General features: G+C 46.0%; 1 protein-coding gene across 9 annotated transcripts in view; it reads right to left on the bottom strand.

Annotated features, from left to right (window-relative positions):
• The window catches only part of KCNS3 (potassium voltage-gated channel modifier subfamily S member 3), a 55,612-nt gene that overhangs the window by 13,797 nt on the left and 13,948 nt on the right, over nucleotides 1-27,867 (bottom strand). For 2 of the 9 annotated variants that reach the window (XR_014006793.1, XM_081189138.1), the window contains exons 1-2: nucleotides 12,939-13,033; nucleotides 9,894-11,420 (exon numbers count right to left, since the gene is read on the bottom strand). Coding sequence is in view for 5 of the 9 variants with exons in the window: in XM_081189138.1 (XP_081045264.1) it covers nucleotides 9,894-11,364 (1,471 nt within the window). In the remaining 4 variants the exon portion in view is untranslated. Of the gene's footprint in view, nucleotides 1-1,139; nucleotides 1,212-1,560; nucleotides 1,931-7,082; nucleotides 7,955-9,811; nucleotides 11,421-12,642; nucleotides 12,838-12,938; nucleotides 13,034-14,463; nucleotides 14,637-27,867 lie in introns of those variants that run through there. The other 7 variants (XM_081189136.1, XM_081189135.1, XM_081189137.1 and 4 more) reach the window with 7 other exon arrangements.

The raw sequence follows: 27,867 nt of genomic DNA, 5'->3' as shown, positions 1-27,867 counted from the left end.
ACTAAACCGCTTCTGGCACAAAGGAACACCATGACAAAAACCAGAGCGCACGGAAACGCTGTTTACCTTCCCGTCGCAGATGTACCTATTTATCTACTTGCACGGGTATGCTTTCGAACTGCTAGGTTGGCAGAAGCTGGGACAGAGCAATGGGAGATCACTCTGTTGAGGGGATTCGAACCGCCAACCTTCTGATCAGCAAGCCCAAGAGGCTCAGTGGTTTAGACCAGAGTGTCACCTGCATCCCGTGTGTAAGAGAACAAGGGAGGTGTTCATGGAGAGTTTTGGCACCTCTTTTTCTAGAAAAATAGCACTGAGCCAGACCACTGGCTCACCTAGATCAATACTGTATGCAATGACTGGATGCGGCCCTACAGGATTTCAGACCTCAGTCATTCCCATCCCTGCCTGGAGAGGAATCCTTAAAGGATCCTGTAAACATGAATTCAGAATGCCTTTGTTTGTCAGGAGTTTTTTTAAAAAAAATATTTCTACAACCAGCAGTCTCACCAAACTATATATTTACTCTGCTGCTACACATACCAAACTCCAACAGTATATTATATTATAACTTACACTGGTGTTGTTGTTGTTATTTATTGAATTTTTATACTGCCCTATACCTGGAGGTTTCAGGACAGCTCACAGAACAAAATGAGAATATAAAGCCACAAAATATATAATCAAAATAGAAACAACAACCCAATACCTCCCCCACAAAAGAGTATAAAAGGGTATAGGATGTCAATCTGGTCAACCAAAGGCCTGGTTAAAAAGGAATGGTTTTGCCTGGCGCCTAAAGGGGTATAAAGAAGGCGCCAGGAGAACTTTCCTGGGGAGAGGATTCCACAGATGGGGAGTCACTGCAGAGAAGGCCCATCAAAAGGTGAGAAATGGGACTCACCGTACTCTCCTGATCTAAATCCCTCAACTGGTTTGAACATTCACGACTCAAAGCTCAAGATGAATTCACTTCCTTAGGCAATCATGGGAATCCTGTGAAGAGAGTGCTTGAAGACTGTAGCCAGAATAGCACCCTCTGGATATTATAAGACAATTCTCACCATCTCATTGAAAGAGGTGGGTTTGCTTAGTGGAGAGAAAGGTTGTTTAAAAGAGAAACTTCAAATTCCACATACTAATATTACTATAGAAGAAACATCAGCATGCTGAAGGGTTTTGTACCTTGGCTGTCCTTTGAAAGATGAGCCCTGGGAGTCAGGAAGGGGAGGAAGGCAAGGTAAGATATCACCCTCTCCAAAGGGCATGCTAAATGCTCCCATGGCGAGTTATCAAGCGACTCTTGTGTAACTAGCCTAAAAAGAATGCCCTTTTCCAAGGCATGACATCTTATTAGTTTTCCTTTTCCTAAAGTGTAAGCAGAATCCACACTCACTTCCCTTCACTGTTACAAAACAGTGGGTGGAGTCATAAAGATGCCCAGAAGGGCTGGCTGAAGCATTTAAATTATTCCTGATCTAAATCTTTTAAATGTTCCCTAAGACTCTCATGGAGCATTACCAGCACAGAATGCAGATGCTGATGAGAAAGTCTTCTTACATCTCCATCCACTTTCTCTCTCACTCGCTGAATGATCAAACCAAAGGAGATGGCTATGCCTCTAGAGCCCTCGTGACCAAGGAGCCAGCAGAGGGAGGTGTCACAATGAAGGGCGTGTCACAAGGACCTCCGCAACCTAGCAACCACCAGCACTCAACTGACACTACTCTCAACTGACACTACTAAGTTTCCTTATATGGCTTTTAATCCATGTTCAGCTTTTTACAAGTACGTAAAATGAAAATTTTCCCTTTATATTCAAGCTTCTGTTGTTCCTGCACCTATTGAGCATTAGCTATCTAATCTACCTCTCCGGTGCAACTGCCACACACCAAAATGGTATGGAAAGGGCCCTGTGTCTTCAACAATTCACAAAATGATTCATTGTAGCTCCACAGCAGCATAGCTGTCAACTTTTCCCTTTTTTAAAGGGAAATTCCCTTATTCCGAATAGGATTCCTCACAAGAAAAGGGAAAAGTTGACAGCTATGCACAGCAACCCTCTCCTTCTTTTCAGTGTCATCCTATATTGCCGTACAGTGGAAAATTAGAGATCACCCCTTGCGTGTTTATTCATTTTATTCCTCTCCTTCACTAGCAGGTCCCAGGGCAAGTTACAACCATCTAAAAATATTATCATTGTTGTTATTAATTAAATTTGTATACCACCCTATGCCCACAGGTTTCAGGGCAGTTCACAGGATAAGATCACAAAATACATAATAAGACCAAAAGCCCAATAACCCCACTCCCGACACATTTTAAAAGGGCATTGGATGTCAATCAGATCGACCGAAGGCCTGGTTAAAAAGGAACGTTTTTGCCTGGTGCCTACAGGTGTATAATGAAGGCGCCAGGCGAACTTCCCTGGGGAGAGCATTCCACAGATGAAGGGCCACTGCAGAGAAGGCCTGTTCTCGTGCTGCCACCCTCCGGACCTCTCAAGAAGGAGGCTCACAAAGAAGGGCCTCAGAAGATGATCTCAGGGTCTGGGTGGGTTCATATGGAAAGAGGCGGTCCTTGAGGTATTGTGATCCTGAGCCGTTTAAGGCTTTATAGGTCAAAACCAGCACTTTGAATTGGCCCGGAAACTAACTGGTAGCCAGTGCAGTTGGGTTGTTACGTTACAATGAAGAGAAGGGCAGAGATGCTCAAAATAAATAAATGAAAACATGCCCCCTCTCCTGTGCCATAGTGTGATTTTTTTGTCTCTAGCCTGCCTGAGAAAGTACATCACAGTGCTTGAAAACCAACCTGACTGAACACCAACATGCTTCCCTTAACAATTTGCTGTCACCACGACTATGAATTCCTAAGCCCAGAACTAGTAGTGCAAAACTTCACCACTGCCTCCTTTACGGCCCCTGGGCCACAGCTGGCCACCACTACAATCTAGTAGATAAAGCTAGAACATTTTGTGCAACTGCTTTGGAGAACTTTAAAAAAAAAGTTTATAAAGCATGTGTAATGATTAAAGGAGAGAACTTAACAATGACTCACCAAATAATAAGGCATATGTATGAACAAAACAAAGGTTGCAAATGAAGTCCGATGGCAAGAAACTAAATTTTAGGAGTACGACTCCAACTTTCTCATGGGAACTGGGGATAGAATATCACCCACAGTACTGATTGGTATAGCCTGTCATTAGCTTGAATTTCTGCACTTGCAAGCTTATAAAGACAAGGCTTAAGTGTTTGTGGATAGCATGCAGGGTCTCCTGTGCCCTGCATAGGTCCTTACCTCTTAGTCAGACTACAAAAAAACAAAACAGGAATTATCCAAACTATGCAGAATATGCACCTTTCCTTATTTTTGACAATTTGTTAGTCACAGAATCCAGTTTTTCTTATCCCATGTATACATTCTTGACCCAGGTTACATGAAGATCTGAGTAAGCCTCTCTAACTTTACTCCAGGGAATAAAGTTTTGCTTTCTTGAGTTTCCACCACAAACAGAAACTTGATACTCTTTCTACTTTCACATTGCAAAGATTAGCGTGCTTTAGAAAGATCAGGAGAGTAGAAATAATTTCAGATAAGGTTATCGGTTCCTGCCAAAATTCATCCACCCCAAATATTTTGCCTAATGTATTATGATCTGGAAGCGGCTGGAGTCAAGATGCAATTTTGCACCCAGTGAAATGATAATTTTTACTCAAGTCATATGAACTCCCGCAGCTATTGCTTCATGATTGGTTAAAGCAAGAAAAACATATCACTCTTTCTTGGATACAATCCAACATTATATACGCTTGCAGTCTTTCAGGCTCACAGCCAGTTGTTACATCCAAAATCACAGTCCCAATCCACAGCAACAGGGAAAACTTGAACATTTTGCAAAACTTAGCAATTTCATATTCAAAAGCAAGCCAGCTCCCTTTAGGTAGACTTGAACAATAAAGAACCAGTTTGACACCAGGTGAAGATCAGGTGGGCAAAGCTTGGCCAAAATGGCCTCAACCTTGAGAGTAAACGGGGAAGTCTGATTAGACCCATGGGCCTGAGGTTCTCCAATTCAGGAGTAGAGCGTCTGACTAGGACTGGGCTTAAATCCCTGCTCAACTACAAAACTCATTTGGTCGGCTACTCTCTCTTATTCTGTTCCAGGGGTAGACAATGTGACGTCTTGCAGAAACTACAACTCCCATCATTCCTGACCTTCAGCCATGTTGGCTGGGGCCGATGGGAGTAACCACGTTGGTCTTTCTCAGCCTTTCATGATACCCGAAACCAGCCGCCTGAGGCAGTTGCCTCACTCTGGCTAACAGTAGGGGCAATCTTGCCAATATGGAAATAGTAAGGTAAAGGGACCCCTGACCACTAGGTCCAGTCGTGGCCGACTCTGGGGTTGCGGCGCTCATCTTGCTTTACTGGCCGAGAGAGCCAGTGTACAGCTTCTGGGTCATGTGGCCAGCATGACTAAGCTGCTTCTGGCGCACCAGAGCAGCGCACGGAAATGCCGTTTACCTTCCCGCTGGAGCGGTACCTATTTATCTACTTGCACTTTGATGTGCTTTCAAACTGCTAGGTTGGCAGGAGCTGGGACCGAGCAACGGGAGCTCACCCCGTCGTGGGGATTCGAACCACTGACCTTCTGATCGGCAAGTCCTAGGCTCTGTGGTTTAACCCACAGCGCCACCCGCATCCCAATATGGAAATAGTCAGGGTCTAAAGTGAAGCACAGTAGAGGAAAGGAGAAAGGCTAGGTGCCCAGCTCTCCCAAAACACTCATCTCTCCTGTGAAGTGACACAGGGATTTCTCAAGTTAACAATAAAAGCCACTGAGATGGGTTTGTTGTTTGGACAAGGGCTACTCTGAAGCCTTGGCTTCCCATAGACTTTCCCGTCCTCTGTGTCTTTCTGCAGACAAAAGCACACAAGCAGAGAAGATCTTAGGAAAGGAAAACAGCACTACAGAAAACAGGCAACTTTTTATAAAGGATTTGCACGGCATCGAAACTGAAAGATTCGGAAAGGGTAGGAAGCGTGCGTTCTGTAGCATCAGTCACAGCAATATTTCTGAGCGCTTATCAGTGTGCTACACAAATTGCAGGATGTGGTTCTTTGGGGCTTTAAAAAGTAATAATAAAAGACAGAAACAGAGAGGAGCTCAGCGCACTGAAAAGTTGTAATGGGTTTATAAGAGCTATTGATTAATCCGAGTGCATTAAAAGAACTTTATCCAGACTTTTAGCAGATCTTGGTCATTTCACAAAGAATAAGGGACTCAGGCACAGGCGGGATGAGTCAGCATGCTGTAAGCCGGCTGCGCTTGTGGAGGCTGAACTTACTGCACTGACATTGTCCTTCAAAACTCACAAAAACTGTTTAAAAGGAGTGGTTTAGAAGGGACTTGCTATACTCATGACTGCATATACCAGCTGAACCAAGAAGAACCTGGTAACTAACGATACTTCTAGCCATTCATGTCTTCCAGAGTGCATCTCTGCACAACAGCCTTGCCCGGTATTCCAAGAAAACTGTTGCATGCAGCAAACCCAACGCTTCACTTGCTTTCAGCCAAGATAATGTTTGTGCTGGTACATGAAACAGCAAAGAACAGCAAAGGCATATGTCTGCCTTGCCCACCCCACCACCAGCTAGCCAGGGCTGGGCAATATATCAATATATCATCCAAACCTGGTTTGAAGTCCATATTGCAATATCGGTTTCATAACTTTTGACCTGGCAATAAATCACAAATCATGATGTGTGTTGGGGCTGAGCGAAATATGATCCAAAACCAGTTTGAAGTCCATTTTTTACTTGAATCATGGTGTGTGTGTGTGTGTGTGTGTGTGTGTGTGTGTGTGTGTTATGCAAAAATCACAACGCAGGGGAAACCATGAAGCCAGCCAATGCTTTTCTTGATTGCTGCAGCCCCTGCTAACTCCGCCAACTCAGTTCTCCTCTGCCTCCGGGAGGGTGTGCAGCAAATCACAAGAGCACCGCCGGTGAAAACCACGATGCGGGAAAAACTGTGAGGCCAGTCAATGCCTCTGCATAGTACCATCCTCACTTCAGACATAATGGCCTATCGGTATATCGCAATGTTTAGCTGGTTATATATCATGATATTGAAAACCAGATATCCCCCAGCCCTAGTCAGTGCTATCAATTTAATGTCCACTGTTTATGCCTGTGCTTCTCCCTCAAAGACCCCTTCTTAGCCACTGGGGAAAACTTGAGTTGCTTATACAAATTCAGCTAGAAGTGTCTAGCCCACTGGTAGCTAAAGGTGAAGGTAAAGGTACCCCTGACCATTAGGTCCAGTCGCGGACGACTCTGGGGTTGCAGTGCTCATCTTGCTTTAGTGGCTGAGGGAGCCGGCGTTTGTCCGCAGACAGCTTCCGGGTCATGTGGTCAGCATGACTAAGCCGCTTCTGGCAAACCAGAGCAGCGCACGGAAACACCATTTACCTTCCCGCTGGAGTGGTACCTATTTATCTACTTGCACTTGAAGTGCTTTCGAACTGCTTTGTGGGCAGGAGCTGGGACCGAACAATGGGAGCTCACCCCGTCACGGGGATTCGAACCACCAACCTTCTGATCGGCAAGCCCTAGGCTCTGTGGTTTAGACCACAGTGCCACCCGTGTCCCACAGCGCCACCTGCGTCCCCACTGGTAGCTACTACCTCTGTATTAAACCAGAAGCTATTAAGCTGCAAACCTACCACCCCATCCTCCAGAATTCCAGCAAATCCCTGTCCCCAAACCAGTCTTTTCACTGAAAGCTGTCTACTAGCCCCTATATATCTAAGTCAGAAAGCCCCATGTTTTGCTTTTCCTAGTTCCTATGACTTTTAAAGAAGGGGTTGACAGACAGCCAATCTGCAGCTACAAGTACACCTCTGGGTAACCCAAAGCAGATCAGGAAAGACTTTTGACTTCCAGTCATTTGACAGTGGGAATAATAAAATGGCACATACCCCCCCCCCAAATACTATTATACTGCTGCAATGAAGAAAGCTTGAGTACACGGAATCATGGATTCTGTGTGGAAGTGCAGAAAGTTCAGTTCAGGTACTCAACACAAATTCCTGGATTCGGTGTTATTTAATCCTTGAATTGTACGTCTTTTCCACCTGATTCTGCTTGGTGGATCTCAGAGCTCTAACAAAAAACAAAGTAGATTCACAAGACTTCAGAACATTTTTGGCAGGTACCACTCAACAGCAGACGAGCGTCAGAATAATAAAAAATACTCAGAAAGCATAAAAAGAGGCTTCAGCTTCTCCTCTCAGCTGATATTACAGAGTTTTCCTCATCACCACTCTTAACAGTATCTGAATCATTGGTCTCTCTGTTTTAAACACTGCCAGGCTGGTTTGTGAGAATGATTGACAAGAGAAGGCTGCTTAAGTTAAGCTTTTTAGTGTCGGCTGAGCAATTTGGCTGCCTTAAATGGAGGTATGGGGGCTCGGCCATTCTGCTGTAAAGACCAAAAATGGAGTGCACCAGCAAATCTCCCTTGCAGTAGTAGGTTCTGCAGCTCTGGGAAGCTCCTGCTGTGTGTATACAATGTGTGATTTCATATGAGATAATTTAGCCTCCTCCAGGTGATTACAAGGATATCTGTGGGCTTTAGTGGCCGGGTGGCTATCAGAATTTCGACTTGCAATCTCACGTACAAAGATGATAGCACCCCTATTCCATTTATAGTCAGCCTTGATGAATTCCTCCTACTGCAATCAGCGGAGAACCAAGCAAATGCTTCACTGCTTTGTCATGCGTCCTGCTGTCACCATCACCAAAACAAAGGAAGTACACAGAGGATATAAAACCCTGAGCCCATAAACAGGGGCAAGACTTGACATTTAGACTGGTTTCGTGGTCAGCTTGACACAGTCCGTCGCACTGCAAGTTGCGGGAGCACTCTGCCTCCCCCAAACTAGAAATTAATTGGAAAGAGAAAAATAAATGGAAATGTGTTTCTATGTGCGAGGATGGATTCACTTAAGAAGTCCCAGGATCCAGAAATTAAGACAGAAGTATACTGCCAAATTTGTACAAATTGCTTCAAGTCAACTGCTTGGCCAACACTATTATGGGGTGTACCTTTTCTCTGACCGGGGGAATGCTATTATTCGGACTTGTGGAAGTTGGCAGCTTAATTTTATGCTAGGGCCAAGGAAATATATGATATGGCTTCTGGGTTCCTTCCAGCTCTGTTATGCGTCCATTTAAAAAGCGAACTGAACCGAGTGAGTTGGAAGGAATAATATGGCTGACTCATTGCCTGACTCTGCCATCCACCATGTTGATCTATGGCTTAAGGGTAGGTTCAGACACTAAATCAAAGATGGAGGAACTCAGGCCCTTTCCCCGGCTTCTCTTAGTGACCCACAGTCTTCTCAGTGGACCACATCTCACACCAGGCTTGTTCAACACCTTAAGTGCTTCTGCCAATTGGAAGGTGCCCTTGAATAATGCTTCTTGCTTGCCTGTGTGCGTGTTTGTGTGTGTAGACAAGTAGGGAGGTTAAAAAAAAGGTTGCCCAACCCTGCGGTGAGAAATGAAGGGTGAATGGCTGGCACATCAAGTGGCAATGAGCACATCTTTCCTGAGATCAGGCAGCTAAGCAAGACATGCATCTGAAACAGGTGCCTGTGCCTGCAAAACGAAATAAAGTGCCGACATTTTGCACATCAAAAGGCGGGAGTTGGGAAGCTTTTTTTCTCTCCCTGGATCTGGCAGGTAGGGAAAGCCAGGGGTGGGCAAGGTTAAACTGGGTTTGGATGAGGTTACACCCAAAACCAGCCAGGACCAATCACACTCCCTTTTCCCCTTCATTCCCTTCCTCTTTCTCCCAGCCCAGCAGGCTGCTGGAGAAAGGGCAGATCCCACTCGCCAGATGTTTACACTAAAGTCATACCTCATGTTACGTTTGCTTCATGTTACGTTCTTTCAGGTTACGTCCCGCGGCGACCCGGAAGTACTGGAAAGGGTTACTTCCGAGTTTCGCAGCTCGCGCATGCACACAAGCGCTAAATCATACTTCACGCATGTGCACAAGCGCCAAATTGCACCGTGCACCTGCGCAGATACACCACTTCAGGTTGCGCTCTTTTCATGTTGTGAATGGGCCTCCGGAACGGATCCCGTTCGCAACCAGAGGTACCACTGTACTGCAAATTGCTTGCAAGAGGCTTTCAATTTCTTCTCTGTCACTCCATTATTTTCTATTCCACTTCCTTCCTCCCACCAGGCTTCCTCCACTAGCATGGAATTAGGCTGAGGGCTGTATGCAAGCTATAGGAAGCACAAGTGAATTGCACCCACCCATAACACCAAAGAAGGCCTGGGTGAACTATGGTTGAGGAGCAATGCCTTTCCCTAGCCCTGTATAATATTGAATTTTAACCTCAGATGCTAACAGGCCCCCTGGCTTAGTTTAGGACTATTTGGTTTCTTAGCAAATATGGTTTCGTATGCACTTCTGTTCATTCTCAGGTATAATCACCCAAATAAAAAATTACATTTGTCCCAGCACATTTCCCGTGTGCTAGTAACCCACTATTTCCCAACGCACAATCCATTCAAACCACACATTCTTTAAAAGGTTATCGGACTTGGTTGCCGGACCAAGCACACTCAATATCATTTTCTGAAGCCATGTGAAAGAAACAAAAAACTAATCCACCACACACAGTCTATCTATCCTTAAGCCCCATCTAAACTGTAAAGAATGTGCAACATCATCAGAGCCAAGAATGCCCTAATATGGCAGAGAGTTAAGATACCCTGAGAATTTAAGTGCTCTTTGTCAAAGCTGTGCTAATATTAGAAGGAAACAGTAAAGAAAAGAGATTCAACTCATTTTCCTGTACCATTCTGCAAAGATGTTGTGTTATAAACATCGTCAAGATCTTGGATGCTTGAGGCGTCGGTTGAATCTTGATCGTTGGCTACAAATCCTACTGAAGAAAGGCTAGAAATAAAGGAGTGCATCCTTTTTGCATAAATATCCCTAATATTAAAATAAGGGAGCTCGTTTGTCTTCTCCTTGGCGTCGTTGTTGCACTGGTCCACGTCAATATCCTTCTGCTTCTGGTAGTATTTGGAAAACTTGTTGAAAATGATGGTGATGGGAAGAGCTACCACTAATATTCCACAGATGATGCACGTTGTGCCAATGATCTTCCCTCCAAGAGTGACCGGGTAGGTGTCTCCATAGCCAACAGTGGTCATGCTAATGGTGGCCCACCACCAGCAGATTGGGATGCTCTGCAACTCTGATGTGTCATCATCTTTTTCCACAGAGTAGACCAGGACAGAGAAAATGGAAATCCCAACGGCCAGGAACAAAAGCAGAAGTCCAACTTCGTGGTAGCTGTGCCTCAAAGTGGCACCCAATGACCGCAGCCCAACAGAGTGCCTAGCCAGCTTCAGGATACGGAAGATCCTCATTAAACGCAGGATCTGGACCACTTTCCCCATGTTCTCGATGTCTTCGCTTTCCTCCTCTTTGGTGTCCACGGCCAAAGTGGCGTAGAACGGAATGATGGAGACAAAGTCTATGATGTTCAGTGGGTTCTTCCAGAACTTTTTCTGACTGGGAGCAGCAGCCAACCTGATCATAAGCTCAGAGGTGAACCAGATGATGCATATGATCTCCACTATTTCCAGGATAGGGTCTTCTATCTCCCTTTCGTTGGCATCCAGCTTCTGAAATTCTGGCATGCTATGGATGCACATGGTGACAATGGATGCTAGGACCACGCTCAAGGAGGAAACGGCAATCAACTTGGCGGACAAGCAAGAGGCAGGGTTCTCCATTCTGACCCATATGTTTTTGCGCAACTCCCCCAACCATTGCTTATCAAACTTCTCGAGCTCCTTCTCAAAGATGGACGACTCGTCGTCAGAAGAATCCAGGCTTCCGGCATTGCTTTTCTGGTCCCACTCCTTATCAAGTCCCTCTTCTTTCCTTTCTTGGTACCTGTTGCTGCAGCAAGAGTCAAGGAAGAGCTCGTTGATTCCCCAGTACTCTATTTCCTGGCAGAAGGAGAAGACGCAGAGCTCTTCCATGACGTGGAGTTTCCCTGTGTAATAAAAATTCAGCACGTAGCGGAACAAGGAAGGGTTCCGGTCAAAGTAGTACTCCTTCTCTGCAACGCTGTAGTCGTCGCACAGTTCCAGAATAGCTTCTTCCGAATGGCATTTGAGCAGTTTCCCGAGTCTCGTATGGGGAAATTTGAGCAATGTGCTTTGGCCAATGGACTGCTTAAAGCCACCCACATTCAAGTTGACAAGCTCCTCATCTTGTCCCGGCCTGTGGAAGAATTCGCCGTACACCATTTTGAATGCTGTAGGTGTTGTGGCCGGCCGGCAAGGCACATAATATTACATCGCACCTAAAAAGCAACACAAGGTACACTTAGGTAATTCAATCTTGTTTTGTTCTCAATGCAAACACTTCTCATCTCTGCTTACTGCGAGTAGTAATATTAAAGGAAAGGGGGAAGAAATAAAAATCTCACATGCAGCACTAAACAATTCAGCGAGGCAAAATTAAATTACTTACAAGGTTTATTAAGTCAGAGTTATAAAGCTTGATTAAAATAAAGTCTGGTTAGCACTACTCCCCCCGCCCCCAATAAACACCCTGCTGTGGAGAAAAGATGGTTAATTCATTAAGCTTGTCCTGTCCTGTAGCTGAACCATATTTAAATTAATGTTCATCCTTCCAAGAATTAAAGCGTATCTCTGGTAGGCTTAACTATAATGAATCTCACAAGAAAACAATATTTAAGTCTGTAATACATTTTCCCCTGTTTATACATGCATGGCTGTGTCTTTGCAATTACCAGGTTACCAAGACCCCTTCCTATGGGGAAAGAGTGGGTGGGTGCCCCGCCCCACACCTCCATCACACACTTCTCATTAATCTGCAACGAGAAAATTTTGTGTTTGATTCATATACAGTGGTACAGTACCTCTGGTTAAGAACTTAATTCGTTCTGGAGGTCCGTTCTTAACCTGAAACTGTTCTTAACCTGAGGTACCACTTTAGCTAATGGGGCCTCCTGCTGCCACTGCGCCGCAGGCGTGCGATTTCTGTTCTCATCCTGAGGTAAAGTTCTTAACCCAAGGTACAGTGGTGCCTCACAAGACGAATGCCTCGCAAGACGGAAAACCCGCTAGACGAAAGGGTTTTCCGTTTTTCGATGCGCTTCGCAAGACGAATTTCCCTACGGGCTTGCTTCGCAAGACGAAAACGTCTTGCGAGTGTTCCGATTTTTTTCCGCTTCCCCCCTTTTTCTAAGCTGCTAAGCCGCTAATAGCCTTTTAGCCGCTAAGCCTTTAATAGCCGCTAAGCCGCTAAACCGCTAATAGCGCTAATCCGCTAAGCCGCTAATAGAGTTGCTTCGCAAGACGAAAAAACCGCTAGACGAAGAGACTCGCGGAACGGATTATTTTCGTCTTGCGAGGCACCACTGTACTATTTCTGTCTTAGCGGAGTCTGTAACCTGAAGCATCTGTAACCTGAAGCACCTGTAACCTGCAGCATCTGTAACCTGAGGTACCACTGTACTTTCTAGGGGGAAATAATTGTCCAAAGCATCATGAACCTACCCAGACCCCGAGATCATCTTCTGAGGCCCTCCTTTGTGTGCCTCCTCCTCAAGAGGTCCAGAGGGTGGCAACATGAGAACGGGCCTTCTCTGCAGTGGGTACCCATCTATGGGATGCTCTCCCCAGGGAAGTTTGCCTGGCACCTTCATTATACACCTTTAGGTGCCAGACAAAAAGGTTCCTTTTTAACCAGGCCTTTTAAACAGAGGCAGAGAGGTAGATTAGATAGCTAATGCTCAGTATGTGCAGGAACAATGGAAGCTTGAATATAAAGGGGGAAATTTCATTTTACATACTTGTAAAAAGCTGAACATGGATTAAAATCCATATAAGGAAACTTAGTAGTGTCAGTTGAGAGTAGTGTCAGTTCAGTGCTGGTGGTTGCTAGGTTGCGGAGGGCCTTGTGACACACCCTTCATTGTGACACCGCCCTCTGCTGGCTCCTTGGTCACTAGGGCTCTAGAGGCAAAGCAAGCTCCTTTGGTTTGATCATTCAGGGAGTGAGAGAGAAAGTGGATGGAGATGTAAGTAGACTTTCTCATCAGCATCTGCATTCTGTGCTGGTAACGCTCCATGAGAAAGAACATTTAAAAGATTAAGATTGGGAATGATTTAAAGGCTTCAGCCAGCCCTTCTGGGCTTCTGTATGACTCCACCCACTGTTTTGTAACAGTGAAGGGAAGTGAGTGTGGATTCTGCTTACACTTGCAGAAAAGGAAACTAATAAGATGTCACGCCTTGGAAAAGGGCGCTCATTTTGGGCTAGTGACAAAAGAGTCACTTGATAACTCGCCATGGGAGCATTAAGCATGCCCTCTGGAGAGGGTAATATATATCTTCCTCCCCTTCCTGCCTCCCAGGGCCCATCTTTCAAAGGACAGCCAAGGTACAAAACCCTTCAGCATGTTGATGTTTCTTCTATAGTAATATTAGTATGTGGTATTTGATGTTTCTCTTTTAAACATCCCTTCTGCACACTAAGCAAACCCACCTCTTTCAATGAGATGATGAGAATTGTCTTATAATATCCAGAGGGTGCTATTCTGTCTACAGTATTCAAGCACGCTCCTCCCATTATGATATGCCTAGGAAAGTGAATTCATCTTGAGCTTTGAGTCGTGAATGTCCAAACCAGTTTAGGAATGTAGATCAGGAGAGTGCTGTGAGTCCCATTTCTCACTGCCTTCTCTGCAGTGGCTCCCTGTCTGTGGGATGCTCTCCCCAGGGAAGTTCGCCTGGTGCCTTCATTATACACCTTTAGGCACCAGGCAAAAATGATTCTTTTTAACCAGGCCTTTGGTTGACTTGATTGACATCCTATACCCTTTTAAAATGTGGCTCTTTTCGGGGGGGGGGTTGTTGTTGGGTTGTTGATTTTATTCTGAGTATATATGTTGTGATCTTTTCTGTGATCATAATGATGATGATGGCCATGGATCCCAAGGACGGGGAACCTGTGTGTCACAGAGTAAGCTGGTCAGTAAATCACACTGTGAAAGTTGGAGTTAACTCCTTGTTAGCCAAAACTAATAGTGCACAGCACAATAAGCACAGCAACTCATTTCTGGTAGGTTTTACCCCATGAAGCAGTTGCTGAGACTGAAGGTCTCCACTTTCCTACAGCTGCCTCCTCTCCAGGGGTTTTCCCAAGATATCACAGACTACGTCTGCACATTGCTAGTCTCTCTCCTGCCCTTTTCATGCCTCTTCTGGTTCTGGGACACCAGGGGGAAGTTGACTTCATTTTCCTCTCCTAGCCATCCTTACAGATGGGTGCCTGGGGGGGTGGGATATTTGAACTTGTCTGATTTTGCTACTTACCAGAAGTGATCTGAAGCCTTCTCTTAGGGTACTTGTCAGTTCCAGAAGCATTTCCTGTTGCAGCAGTTTGCGTTTACAAGCATGGCGGTACTGCATACAAGAGAGGACTGAAACAACTTCCCTGGTTTAGGCAAAGGCCAGAAAGTTTCACGTTCGGCAAAATGAGAGGATACCTGTAGGAAAGAAAGAAAAGGCATTGACCATTTTGTCATCTACACATATTCCAATAAAAGTAGGCTAGGAGCATAGGCATTGCTGGCCCAGTGTGGTGTAGTGGTTAAGAGCGGTGGACTTGTAATCTGGTGAACTGGGTTCGATTCTTCCCCATGCAGCTGCTGGGTGACCTTGGGCTAGTCACACTTCTCTAAAGTCTCTCAGCCTCACTCACCTCACAGAGTGTTTGTTGTGGGGGAGGAAGGGAAAGAAGATTGTTAGCCACTTTGAGACTCCTTAAAAGGTAAAGGGACCCCTGACCATTAGGTCCAGTCGTGGCCGACTCTGGGGTTGCAGTGCTCATCTCGCTTTATTGGCCGAGGGAGCCGGCGTACAGCTTCTGGGTCATGTGGCCAGCATGACTAAGCCGCTTCCGACGAACAAGAGCAACGCACGGAAATGCCGTTTACCTTCCCGCCGGAGTGGTACCTATTTATCTACTTGCACTTTGATGTGCTTTCGAACTGCCAGGTTGGCAGGAGCAGGGACCGAGCAAGGGGAGCTCACCTCATCGCAGGGATTCGAACCGCCAACCTTCTGATCAGCAAGCCCTAGGCTCTGTGATTTAACCTACAGCGCCACCCGCTAAGCGGGCTATCAAATCCAAACTCTTCTTCTTCTTCAATGTCCCACCGTGGCCACACACCCCACTACTGTAACCCCCTGTGGCCACTCACCCTGTGGCACCCATTGCAGCTTGCCTCCAGGTGGCGGAGGAGACACAGTGGCAGGTGGGCCACGGCAGCTGCAGGGGATGGTTGTGGAGGCAGGGGGCTCTCTCACTGCTGAAGCTGAGCAAGAGGCAGCAGCAAACACCCAGCAACAGCCAGCGCCCACCAGTGGCAAGTGCCAGGCGGTGGGAGCCTGGCAGCAAATGTCCAGTGGCACTACTAAGAGCCTGCCGCCATGCGGCAACTGCCTCGCCACTTTTCGTGGGCGGGAGGGCCAGCCCTGAGCACGGCAGGATGGAAGAAATTAAGCGGGAGATTGATAGGCAATCAACTGATTTAAGATGTTGTGGAAGATTTAGGTTTTGGGTGAAGGGAGATTCAAAGCTATGGTTTGAAGACGGTTTGCTGTCAGGCTGCGGCTTTCTGGTTTGCGTGTGCTATAGTTTGTGCCATTTGAATTCTGCAGCAAACTACGGATATTGAAAATCATGGAAATGAGGGAATCCATGTACAGGAGAAAAGTAGGGAGAATATGAGGTTCCAGCACATTGGCTCAGTTCAGATGTCACAAACTCCATTAGGCTAAGACTTATGTATAACCAGGATGAGGAATACGTAGTTCTTCAGATACCGTTGGACTCCAACCCCAGTTACCCCTAGCCAGCATGCCCAGTGGTCAGGGGGAGTTGTAGCCCAACATATCAAGAACCAAATGTTCTCCATCCCTACTTTAGGGGAAGGGCAGGTACAAACAGAACCAAAATTGACAGTAGACTGGTCAAAGAGCATTAAGCCTCCTGTTTCTTATTTAATCAAAATGGAATTAAAAGGGGTTGTGCACTAGATTTGTAGCAACAGAGAAATCTGCATGCACCTTGTTAAAGCCAATTTCACTTCGGGGGGGGGGAATCAGGGCTCAGCAATCCTCCACAGTACTAGGCTATGATTCACTGCTCGGATTACATTAATACCACCCATTACTCACTGTGATTACCTACTGCGACGCATCCATTCAGTTAATTAACAGACACAGGTTTAGGCAACGTGGCAAGTTCTTTTGATTCCAAAAGCATTCCAAGCCAACTTTATCAAGAAAACATTATCCAAGATGGTGGCCTCTATCCATCTCTTTGTCCAAAGGTTTTTCAATTTTCATTGCTGTTCAATGGCAGCAACTCAATTAAAGGAAGAGAAAGCAGCCATGATGGCTAGGCATTACCTCCACTGTCAGAAGAAGCAGACCCCTGAAAACCAGTGGGTGGGAATCAGAGATGGCTGTTGCACTACTTTGCTAGCTACCAATAGGCATCTAGGTTACTGAGGGAATAGGAGGCTGGTCTAGATTGTCTACTGGCCAGATCAAGCAGGCCTCTACTTATTTTCTTGTGCAAACCTTTATTCTGAAGGTTACATGACCAGAGACCAGATATATCTGGGCTTTCTGTAACAAAATACTACATACTAATGGAGAACTCATACTCAAAACTCAGAATACCCAGAATAGACCCATTAAAATCAATGGACTAGTTCGGCATCATCTGTAGTGATGAATGAGGTATGCAACAGGGAGTTACTAACTTAGTGGAAGAGGGGCAGGGATGAGGTGGTGGGCAATATTAGATTGAACCTACACAGTGCTGATATCCCCATTGACTGGTCCTCTCTGCTCTGGTTAAGTTGCAATGTCTCTGCTGCCGGCCAGGCTGAGCTAGCAGGAATCCACACCGAGCAAGTTGGAGTTAACTCTTTATTAGCAAAAACAGGATCTTCACGCAGGTCTGTCCCCCATGAAGAAGTTGCCGGGACTGAAGGTCCCTGTCTCCCCACAGCCGTCTATGTCTCCTCCTCTCCAGGATTTTCTCCGAGCGATCAGAGACTGCACCTGCGTGCCTACCTTTGTTCCTCCCACTTCATGCTTCTTCTGGTTCTGGGGGACAAGAGTGGAGGGGACCTCATCGCAGCAGGAGAGGGTGACACCCATGACTCTTCACCAGCCTGACTCATCTCTGTCTCTTGGCCTCTCTCCTCCAGTACTCCTACTTCAGCTTCTGCCTCTCTGCCACAGACTCTCCCAGCTCACTAAGTCCTGTTGCCCCTTCAGTTTCTGACACCTCCTCCTCCCAGTCTTCTCGCTCTGACCCCACCACCGGTGGCTCTGAGCCTCCTTCCCATGGAGGTTCCCCAACAGTTTCCTCCCATCACTCCTCTGTGTCCAACCAGGCGGGGCTCCTCCTCACTGATGTTCATGAGCAATATTACTTCACTGCGGCAGAGAGTCCATTTCATATACCATAAAGGATTTGGGGGTCTGTGAAAATTCCTTAAACAGATACATACAAATAACAAAGTGAGTGTCTGCAGTCCACTAATGTACATTATTTAGATGTTGACAGATGAATGGGTTGAGTTACTACAATAATAATAGCTATCAAGACAGCTTAATAAGAAGCTGGCTGTGATCTTAATCCAACATATGTATTTCTTTTCCGTATATTTTATTACCTGCGAGAACAATACCAACACTGCAGAATTGTCTGTTGTTATATACAAGATCTGCCCTTATTCCCTTATGGGGGACACAAGAGCCCTTATAGAGTCCTTTGTAGGTTCTCCATCAGAAGGAGAAAATAACAGAGGCCAACCAGAGAATATTGATAAGCAAAGCAGCTAGTAAGCCTGATCTTTATGGAACTGTTGAAACAGGGTGCTCCCCTCACATGCAGAAGAAAGGAGGAGGACCCAGAACAAAGGTGCGCCCACCCTTATATAGACATTTTTAATTGCCTTCCCTGGAGCTCAAGACCACCCCTCCATACATCATACATACATCAAAGAAGGGGTGTAACCCAAGACCACCCCCCACAAACATCATACCTATATCACAGAAAATGTGGTCTACAACAGAAATTTGAATGTTGTTTTTCCTGGCTGCCAGGTTATCTGATAATGCCTTATCTGATTGCCTTTCTGGCCATTCCTTTGAGATGGTGATTACCCAATTCCTGAGACAATGGGAAGGTTCCCTCACCCCCTCCCTCCTTGCAGAGAAAACATTTGGTCAGTTGGGGAGTCAAAATGGTTTCAGGATGGTCTTCCTGTGCTGCTCCAGATATGTGGTCCACATATCTATGTACATGCTTGGTTGGTACATTTATGAACATTTATTATATATATAAGACCTTAATTTTTTTATTGCACTGTATACAATTCCCAAGAAGATCGGAAGCCTACAGTTTTAACACAAATATTCTACCCCCCTCCTTGTAGATAAAGTTGACTTTAATGAGCCATTCACTTAGAAGTGATAACCTGTTCATCCGTATTCTGTTCTGACTACACGCAGCTGGCTCAGTGACTGAGCACTTCGGGAAAATTGAAAGATCGCTATCACCCTGACCTAAGGGAAGTGGGTCAGTTAAGATAGTTGGGCTTAGTTTAAAGATCACCTGGAATCTTTGCCTCTGAGCAATATGCAGGAGGCTTCCATTTGGGGTGAAAAACTCCATAATGAGTTTTCTTGAATGGTTGTCCTTCAGTTATACGGCTCTGCAGAGTGACTGAGAAAGGCAAGAATAAGCAGAGTACCTCATTATGCCTTATCAAGACCAGCCTGTTCCGGCAGTAAAATAAAATGTCTCCCTTCAGACCAGTTTTAAAGACCACTAATCTTATTTCTCAGTTACTTTCAACAATACACGGCTTCTAATAGCGATGAACAACAACAAAATCAATGCTGCCCAACGTGAACAATGAAAGCTAGGTCCTTAAAAAGGATAGAGTTTCCAGTGACAATTGAAAATCAATGTCTTTTGGCCCAACACTTTCAAGAAATTCAATTAGCATGAAATACTTTTTTTTCCCTTTCCATTTTCAGTGAGGAATCTGATGGACCGTTCTTCTCTAGTTTATCCTCTCATCAACCACCGCATAAGGTTGACGGCCTTCGAGTGTTACTTGAACTTTTACAAGTGAGGCCATAATATAGTAATATTATATTAGACTGGATTCCTGAATCCACAACAGTTCCATGGACCATGGACCGTATTTTTCGCTCTATAAGACGCACTAGACCACAAGACGCACCTAGTTTTTGGAGGAGGAAAACAAGAAAAAAAATATTCTGAATCTCAGAAGCCAGAACATCAAGAGGGATCACTGCACTGTGAAAGGAGCAGTCCCTCTTGCTGTTCTGGCTTCTGGAATAGCTGCGCAGCCTGCATTCGCTTCATAAGACACACACACATTTCCCCTTACTTTTTAGGAGGGAAAAAGTGAGTCTTATAGAGCAAAAAATACGGTATTTACACGCCATTCTAGAACCTAAGCAAGTTGAAAATCTTATCAAAACTATCTGATGCTTTCCATAAACTCATCTCCCCAAGGATTCATCTGCTGTGAAACGGATGAAGCTTAAGCTTTAGACCTCCCTAATTCCATAGGGCCCCCAGAAGTGACTTTAATCCACATTGGTTTGTTTTTTTAAAAAAATGGGGCTAGTAGACTCAAATCAATTTATTTTTTCTTTTATATATTTCAACAACCCTAAAGTTTGAGAGTCAGTAGCACAGGTGTTGCAGACAACCTCACTGAAGATGATGACAATGGTTACCCAGACCTCATTGCTGGTTGTGAAGGGGGCCCCTTAACAGTTCAGGCTTCAGGGCCCCCCAGAATGTAGGTCCACCACTGAATCTATCATAAGCCACACTGGAAATTTTGAACTATGTGGTGATACAGAACTGGGAGTATAGAAATGATTAGCTTGGCAATGCAACAGCCACCCCCACCTCTGTGTGATTTAGGGCTGCACATCAAACTTGCAACACATGCAAAAGTGCAGGGCTCGCCTAGAGACACATGGCTGTCAGAAGCCACCCTCTCTTAATATGGTGGAAGTGAAGTCAGCTTCCAGGGCAAGAGAAAGGGTGGGTCCTAAGACTGGAAGTGGTAGAATTTTCTTTGCATCTGGCAGTGGGATGCGGGCAGAGAAGCTAGACTGGAGCCAGAAGTTTGTGGTCAGAGAAATAATCTCTGTCTCAGATGTCAACCTTAAAGGAGACAGATTTTTTTACCTCATGAAGTGTGACGCTCCTTTCCTTTTAGAATTTTGGCCAGATGTATTCACCTGAAGCTACAATTACCGTATTTTTTGCCCTATAGGGCGCACTTTTTCCCCTCCAAAAATGAAGGGGAAATGTGTGTGCGTCCTATGGGGCAAATGCAGGCTTTCGCTGAAGCCTGGAGAGCGAGAGGGGTCAGTGTGCACCGACCCCTCTTGCTCTCCAGGCTTCAGGAGAGCCCCGTCGCCAGCCCCGCAAACTCGGGGGACAGCGGGAGAGGCGCAGCACGCCTTTCCCGCTATCCCCCGACTTGGCTAGAAGGCTGGCGGGGGGGAGAAGCCTGCTCCTCCCCGTCGCCAGCCCCGCAAACTCGGGGGACAGCGAGAGGCGCAGCGCGCCTTTCCCGCTGTCCCCCGACTTGGCTAGAAGGCTGGCGGAGGGCTTTCCCCTCCTCCAGCCCCGCAAGCTCCCAGAGCGATGCCAAAGCTGCACGCAGCTTCGGCATGGCTCTGGGTCCTGTTCTGGGAGCTGGGGGAGGGGGAAGCTCTGCTTTCCCCGCCCCCAGCCCCACAAGCTCCCAGAGCAATGCCAAAGCTGCCAAATCCAGGTGCTCCCCCAGCCCCGCGCCTGGGGGGGGAATAAATTTTTTCCCTTTATTCCCCCCCCAAAAAAAATCTAGGTGCGTCCTATGGGCCGGTGCGTCCTATAGGGCAAAAAATACGGTAAGTCATCCCAGTACAGTGGATGCTCGGGTTGCATTATCCGTGTGGAAGGCACGTTCGCAACCCGCAGCATCCGCAACCCACAGCACCGTGTCTGCGCATGCGCGGGTTGCGATTTGGCGCTTCTGTGCATACGCAAAGTACGATTTAGTGTTTCTGTGCATGCGCGAGTGCCAAAACCCGGAAGTAACCCGTTCCAGTACTTCTGGGTTTCGGCGCGTCCGTAACCCAAAAACGTGCAACCTGAAGCGTCTGTAACCCAAGGTATGACTGTACTAGATCAGTTTTCTGTGTGTCATTTCCAAGCAGAGAATGATACAGCAACGTATGCGCATTTAATTCGTGCATATTCAACTTTGTGCATGTGGCAAAATGTCCTTGGCAATCCCACCCGCCATTGAACCCAATGAGTTTTCATCGTACACAATTTTGGCATCAGTCACAATCCCTGGAATGTCACCCTCTCCTCCATTGCTGGCTCACTGTACTTCATTAATGCCTCCACCTCCACTATCTGAATTTTCATTTTTGAGGGATCTCTAGGACAGTGTTTCCCAGCCGGTGTTCCGCGGCACACGAGTGTGCCGTGAGACATCGGCTGGTGTGCCGCGAGATGCCTGGAGGGAGGCGGGCGAGTCGGGCGGCGAGAGGCGGGGCGGCGGCGGCGAGGAGAGGCCGCGCCTCCTGCTGCTGCCTGGCGCTCCTCCTCGCAGCCGGCAGCGCTGCCTGGGCGCCTCCGTGCGACTCTGCCTCGCTGGGTTTGGTCTCCCAGCAGAGACGGGTCACACGCGCACCTCCCTCCCTCCCTCAGCCTGCGCGGAGGGAGAGCCAGAGAGAGGCATCGCTCCTGCGCGGCGGGAGAGGGAGCAGCCGGAGCGATGCCCCAAACGAAGGCATGGGACCGGAGGGGAAATCCTCTCCGAGGAGGATTGAGCGCAGCTGAGAGAAGCCTTTCGAGGAGCTGCCGTGTCCCCTGGAAACCCCCTTCCCAGCTCTGCCTGCCTGCCTGCCCAAAGCTTGGAGGTTCCCCGGCAAGGGGGAGGGGAAAAACTTTCACTTTTGTGCGTCCCTCCCGGCGTGACGCTGCGCGCTGACGTCACGGGGCGGGGCTTTAATGGTGGTGTGCCGCGAGATTTTTTTTCAGTAAGCAGGTGTGCCGTTGCCCAAAAACGTTTGGGAAACACTGCTCTAGGATACAGGGTTGCATTCAACCAACTTTTGCTCAAGAGTAGATCCAGTTAGTGGGTCTACTCTTGAGTAAAAATTAGTGTCTCATAGTTAAGCGTCCTATAGTAAATGTCTTGTTTCATCATGAAGGGGGGACATTCAGAAGAACATAGGAATTGTAAAATCACACGACTACTTCATCATTACAAAAGGAAATGTGAAAAGCCTTAGGTTGGCAAGGCAAGGCTTGTTTGCCTTCCATGTACCATAACATAACTGAAGGTTAATGGATTGGTAAGCAGTAAAATAGACAGGGGGAAATGTAGGATAGAATAGCCTGCATAACACTGTTCATTGCATTTATATATGGGCCATTAGCTTTAATTTCCCCCCCCCAAGAGAGAAAGATTGGTCCCATAAAATTGAAAGTGTTTGAATTTGGAAAGTGCATGCCTGCAGGTTTAAAAACCAAGTGTATATTGAAAAATGCCATAAATTAATATATTTGTGATTCTTAAAATGTCTAAGTTGCGTTCACATAAACAACAGCTTTTATATCTTGAAGTCAACAAAGGAGAATTTAACCGATGGGAGAAATGGCTTTATGTCATTTGGTATAAGCAAAAGTCGTTTATTTTATGAGTTCATTATAGTGAGAGCCAACATGTCACAAGGCTGTGAGAAAATGTGCAGGCATTTGCAAAGCTTGGTTTTCTAAAATGGCGACCGAACCCCCTCAGATTTCTACAAAAACCAAGCCCACCCCTATGAGGAATTATATGAGTTGATTATGTTCCCCTCTCAGGTGCTTCAAAATCCCAGAGATGACACCAGCCCACTTGACGTAAATTACCTTCCTGAGAGCATATCTCAGAATTAATCCATGTTACATCCATACGACCTCAACCCTCATCAGCCTATGTTACATCTGTAAGCCCTCCTCTGAAAGAAAATTACTGAAAATGGATGAAATACAGAATTTGTTATGCAGGGTCCTTTTTAACTGACTGTATGTGGGATAGCATTTCTTCCAAAGGCCTGCAACAGAAACCATAAACAAGGGGGAACTGCGACAAATTGTTGCATTGCGCGGTGCTCCCATTCAGGGTTCCAGCCAGCTAGCTAAGCCTTCTTCCAGAATATTCCATCCAATCACCATTCTATCACCCAGTTTTCCATCCCTTCTCCAACTGCAAGTATTCCCTTGTCAATGAGTAAGCTTAGTCCACTACTGGGCTGCATGGGGTTTTTTTGAGGGGGGGGGGAGATGGGATTTTTCATTCCTCATTTTTTAATCTCCCCACTTTTGTACTTCTGCAAACCTTGGGATCCCCTCAAGCCTGTCGATACTCCCTGTTGTGTATGGATGGTGATGTTTTGGCTACATAAGGATCCACACTTTGAGAACGAGTTTGCTGTTGGTATAAGGGACAGCTGCAATGATTTTTCTGCTGCTTATATCTAAACATCCCCTTATGCTTTGAGCATACAAAATGCTCTCAGCTTCCAAACCACCCCCCCCCCCAGCCCAATGCTTAAAATTACAACCTTGGGTTGCTGCTGAGAAAGAGGGCAAATATATGTAAATAATAATATGATTATTACCTAGCACACAATGCTGAAAAATAAATGATGCCAGATTTGTTTAATAAATGCATACTCCACAGAACTCATATATTTTTTCCTAAATTTTGTTTAAAAATGAAATGTTAAGAATTAAGAAGAAGATAGGGCTTCGATTTTAAAGCAAGCCTTAATATCTTCCTTCTTGAAAAACCCATATCTAGTTTCATTTTGAATGCTTGCTGCACGGAGAAAGAGAACAACATCATCACCATCGGCGACATAAAACTGAATGAATTAAGCATTTTAAATGCCTTTAAGTTCAGTGGGAGACTTGCAGCCCAGTCTGACCATGTCAGAGTAAGCGCCAATGACATAGCTGTCAACTTTTCCCTTTTCTTGCGAGGAATCCTATTTGGAATAAGGGAATTTCCCTTTAAAAAAAGGGAAACGTTGACAGCTATGGCCAATGGTCCCCATGGGGTTTACTCCCAAGTAAACATTAACAGGATCGGGCTGTTAAAGCCACTCATTTAAACTGCTCCCATTGAAGCCAATGGGATGAAGAGTAAATAGTTCAGGAACACAACTTACACCAAGCAGGGCTTGAATTGATGGCTTCCGGGTACTTAAAAAGTCACATTCAGCCCTCACTGAGGACAATTTAAAGGAGTGGTGGAATGGCTTCATGTTCTTGTTTGACACAAGCTGCTAAAGACAAAGAGATGGCTGATGGGAATTGGAGTCCAACAATACCTGGAAGACCAGCAAGTCCTAGTTTACAGCTTTATTGCCATAATAACCCATCACAAGATTTAAGCATCCCCGTCAATATACGTCCATTTGGGCTGATTAATTGCTGAAGACTGCAAGTAGTACCGTAGTGAAATGCTAAATGTCCCTGCTTCGTCTACGACAGATTCGCACCCAGCTTCCTCATGGGCTAAAGTCAAGCAGCATTCGCTCACGTCCGTTCTGCAACACTTGTCATTATTGGATTGATTTTATTTTGTTGCAGAGAGAGGAGATGTGATAACCTTTTATTGAACAAGCCGTTTCAATTAAGAGCCGGCAAACTTTCTGCCCCCAAGGAATGGGCTGTGTGCTTACTTATCCCACCAAGGCTGGCTTAAAACAAACGAACAATGAGGTATTCCTTTACATACATCGACTGCAGTTTTTTGACAGGGTCTGGTTATTGTTTGTTTGCTTGTTTTGCTTCTGCTTTAACCATTTGGAGAGAGATTCCACTGAAAAGCTTCACAGGGTGATTTTCAGGACACTGTCAATCTGGAACGTGTCCAGAGGAGGGCAACCAAAATGGTCAAAGGCCTGGAAACGATGCCTTATGAGGAACGGCTAAGGGAGCTGGGCATGTTTAGCCTGGAGAAGAGGAGGTTAAGGGGTGATATGATAGCCATGTTCAAATATATAAAAGGATGTCATATAGAGGAGGGAGAAAGGTTGTTTTCTGCTGCTCCAGAGAAGCGGACATGGAGCAATGGATCCAAACTACAAGAAAGAAGATTCCACCTAAACATTAGGAAGAACTTCCTGACAGTAAGAGCTGTTCGACAGTGGAATTTGCTGCCAAGGAGTGTGGTGGAGTCTCCTACTTTGGAGGTCTTTAAGCAGAGGCTTGACAACCATATGTCAGGAGTGCTCTGATGGTGTTTCCTGCTTGGCAAGGGGGTTGGACTCGATGGCCCTTGTGGTCTATTCCAACTCTATGATTCTATGATTCATGCAAAACTTTCCCTGGAACATCTGATCACTTCCTGAGAAAAGAGTACCAAGCTTAGGGTGCTTTTGCTAAGATTTATTTACCAAATTACACTCAGGGCAACGGAATTTGAAGGAGCAGCTGTTCCCACTAACAGCACGGAACAGAACATCCTAAGGATGTATTTTGCTAGCAACACTTTGAATTGTGCTCGAAAACGTACTGGGGACCAGCGTAGATCCTTTAGAACCGGTGTTATATGGTCCTGGCAGCCATTCCCAGTCACCAGTCTAGCTGCTGCATTCTGGATAATTTGTAGTTTCCGAGTCACCTTCAAAGGTAGACCCATGCAGAGAGCATTGCAGTAGTCCAAGCAGGAGACAACCAGAGCACGTACCACTCTGGCGAGACAGTCTGTGGGCAGGTAGGGTCTCAGCCGGCGTACCAGATGGAGCTGGTAGACAGCTGCCCTGGACACAGAATTGACCTGCGCCTCCATGGACGGCTGTGAGTCCAAAATGACTCCCAGGTTGCGCACCTGGTCCTTCAGGGGCACAGTTAGCCCATTCAGGACCAGGGAGTCCCCCACACCTGTCCACACGCCGTGCCCCCAAAACAGTACAGTGGTACCTTGGGTTGAGAACTTAATTCATTCGGGAGGTCTGTTCTTAACCTGAAACCGTTCTTAACCTGAGGTACCACTTTAGCTAATGGCGCCTCCCGCTGCCGCTGTGCCACCAATGCGCGATTTATGTTCTCATCCTGAAGCAAAGTTCTTAACCTGAGATACTATTTCTGGGTTAGTGGAGTCTGTAACCTGAAGCATCTGTAACATGAAGCGCCTAAACCTGAGGTACCACTGTACTTTGTGTTGTCAGGATTCAACCTCAATCTGTTAACGGCCATCCATCCTCCAACTACCTCCAAACACTCACATGGGACATTCGCTATGATATCCCTTTAAACAGTCATGGCTTCCCCCAAAGAATTCTGGGAGCTGTAATTTGTTGAGGGTGCTGAGAGCTGCTAGGAGACCCTGATTCCCCTCACAGAAGCAAAGTTTCTGGAGTTCCCCCTACAAAGAGGGGTTGGTTGCTAAACCACTCTCTGGGAACTGTAGTTCTGCGAGGGGAGTGGTGCAGGGGAATCTAAGACATGCTTGTGATCTCACTGTGCACAGACTTTATGTTACAAAACCATCTCCTGAACAGCTCCCAAGAGTTACTTTGCACAAAACAGCCATGCGTGTTGTTTAGAAGGCTGCGATCGCTAACTTTTGAGAATCGTTCTGCACAACTGCAACCGTCACTCTCTTCCACATCAAACATGCCGTTGGACGACGTCATTCCGCCAACACTTCTGTCACCGATGCAGCAAATTTAGGGGGTTTCACCCTATAATTAGCTTCTGAAGAATCAATAAACCCAGCAGCAGTTTATGTGCAATTAACTGCCCTCCATACACACACACTCCAAAAAGCAACTCCTATAGTTAAAACTGAAAGCGCTATATATTGTGTGCGCTATACATTTTATGGTGCTAGGAAAGCCAATTATTAGAGTGGCCATTTTCATAGTCCAAGCCCAATTTATAATCCTGTTTAGTTTCACTCAGGATACACCGAAGCCAATTTAAAAAAACCAACTAAAAGCCAAAATAAATAGGGTATGTTTTAGCCTATTCCCCCCCCCCCCGTCATAGCAATAAGGCTCCATGTGCAATTAATAATAATAATAATAATAATAAATTTTATTTATATCCCGCCCTCCCCAGCCAAGCCGGGCTCAGGGCGGCTAACAACAATCAAATAAACAATCAAATAATAACACATTCTAAAAATATTTCATTATAAAAATTAGTTAAAATCAAATTGATGGCAACCGATTAAACAAAATTCTGTGCAGGTTGCCAGCGGAGGGAGTCAGGCTGCGCCCTGACCAAAGGCCTGGCGGAACAACTCTGTCTTGCAGGCCCTGCGGAAGGATGTCAGGTCCCGCAGGGCCCTAGTCTCTTGTGACAGTTTAATTAATTGTCAGTTGGGCTTGTAAGTCAGAGGATCAAACTATAAGGCTGGGGAGATCCAGTACAGTGTTGAGAAACCCAGACAGAGCCTCAATCCCCACCCCCACCCCCTTTTCAAACCTCTGTGAGATTTCTACCAATTTTTTTAAAAAACCAAAAACCTTTTTTGCTTCTCACTGCTGTTAATGTGTTGCCTCAACCAGTTTTTGGTAAGTTAAATATGTGATTTTCTCCCCTCCACAGTGGAACAACTCTGAAAACTA

The sequence above is a fragment of the Podarcis bocagei genome, assembly GCF_964188305.1.
Source record: "Podarcis bocagei genome assembly, chromosome: 3".
In the NCBI taxonomy this organism is placed as follows: Eukaryota; Metazoa; Chordata; class Lepidosauria; order Squamata; family Lacertidae; genus Podarcis; species Podarcis bocagei.
Note: the sequence above shows the minus strand (reverse complement) of the source record. Positions and strands in the feature narration are given on the sequence as shown.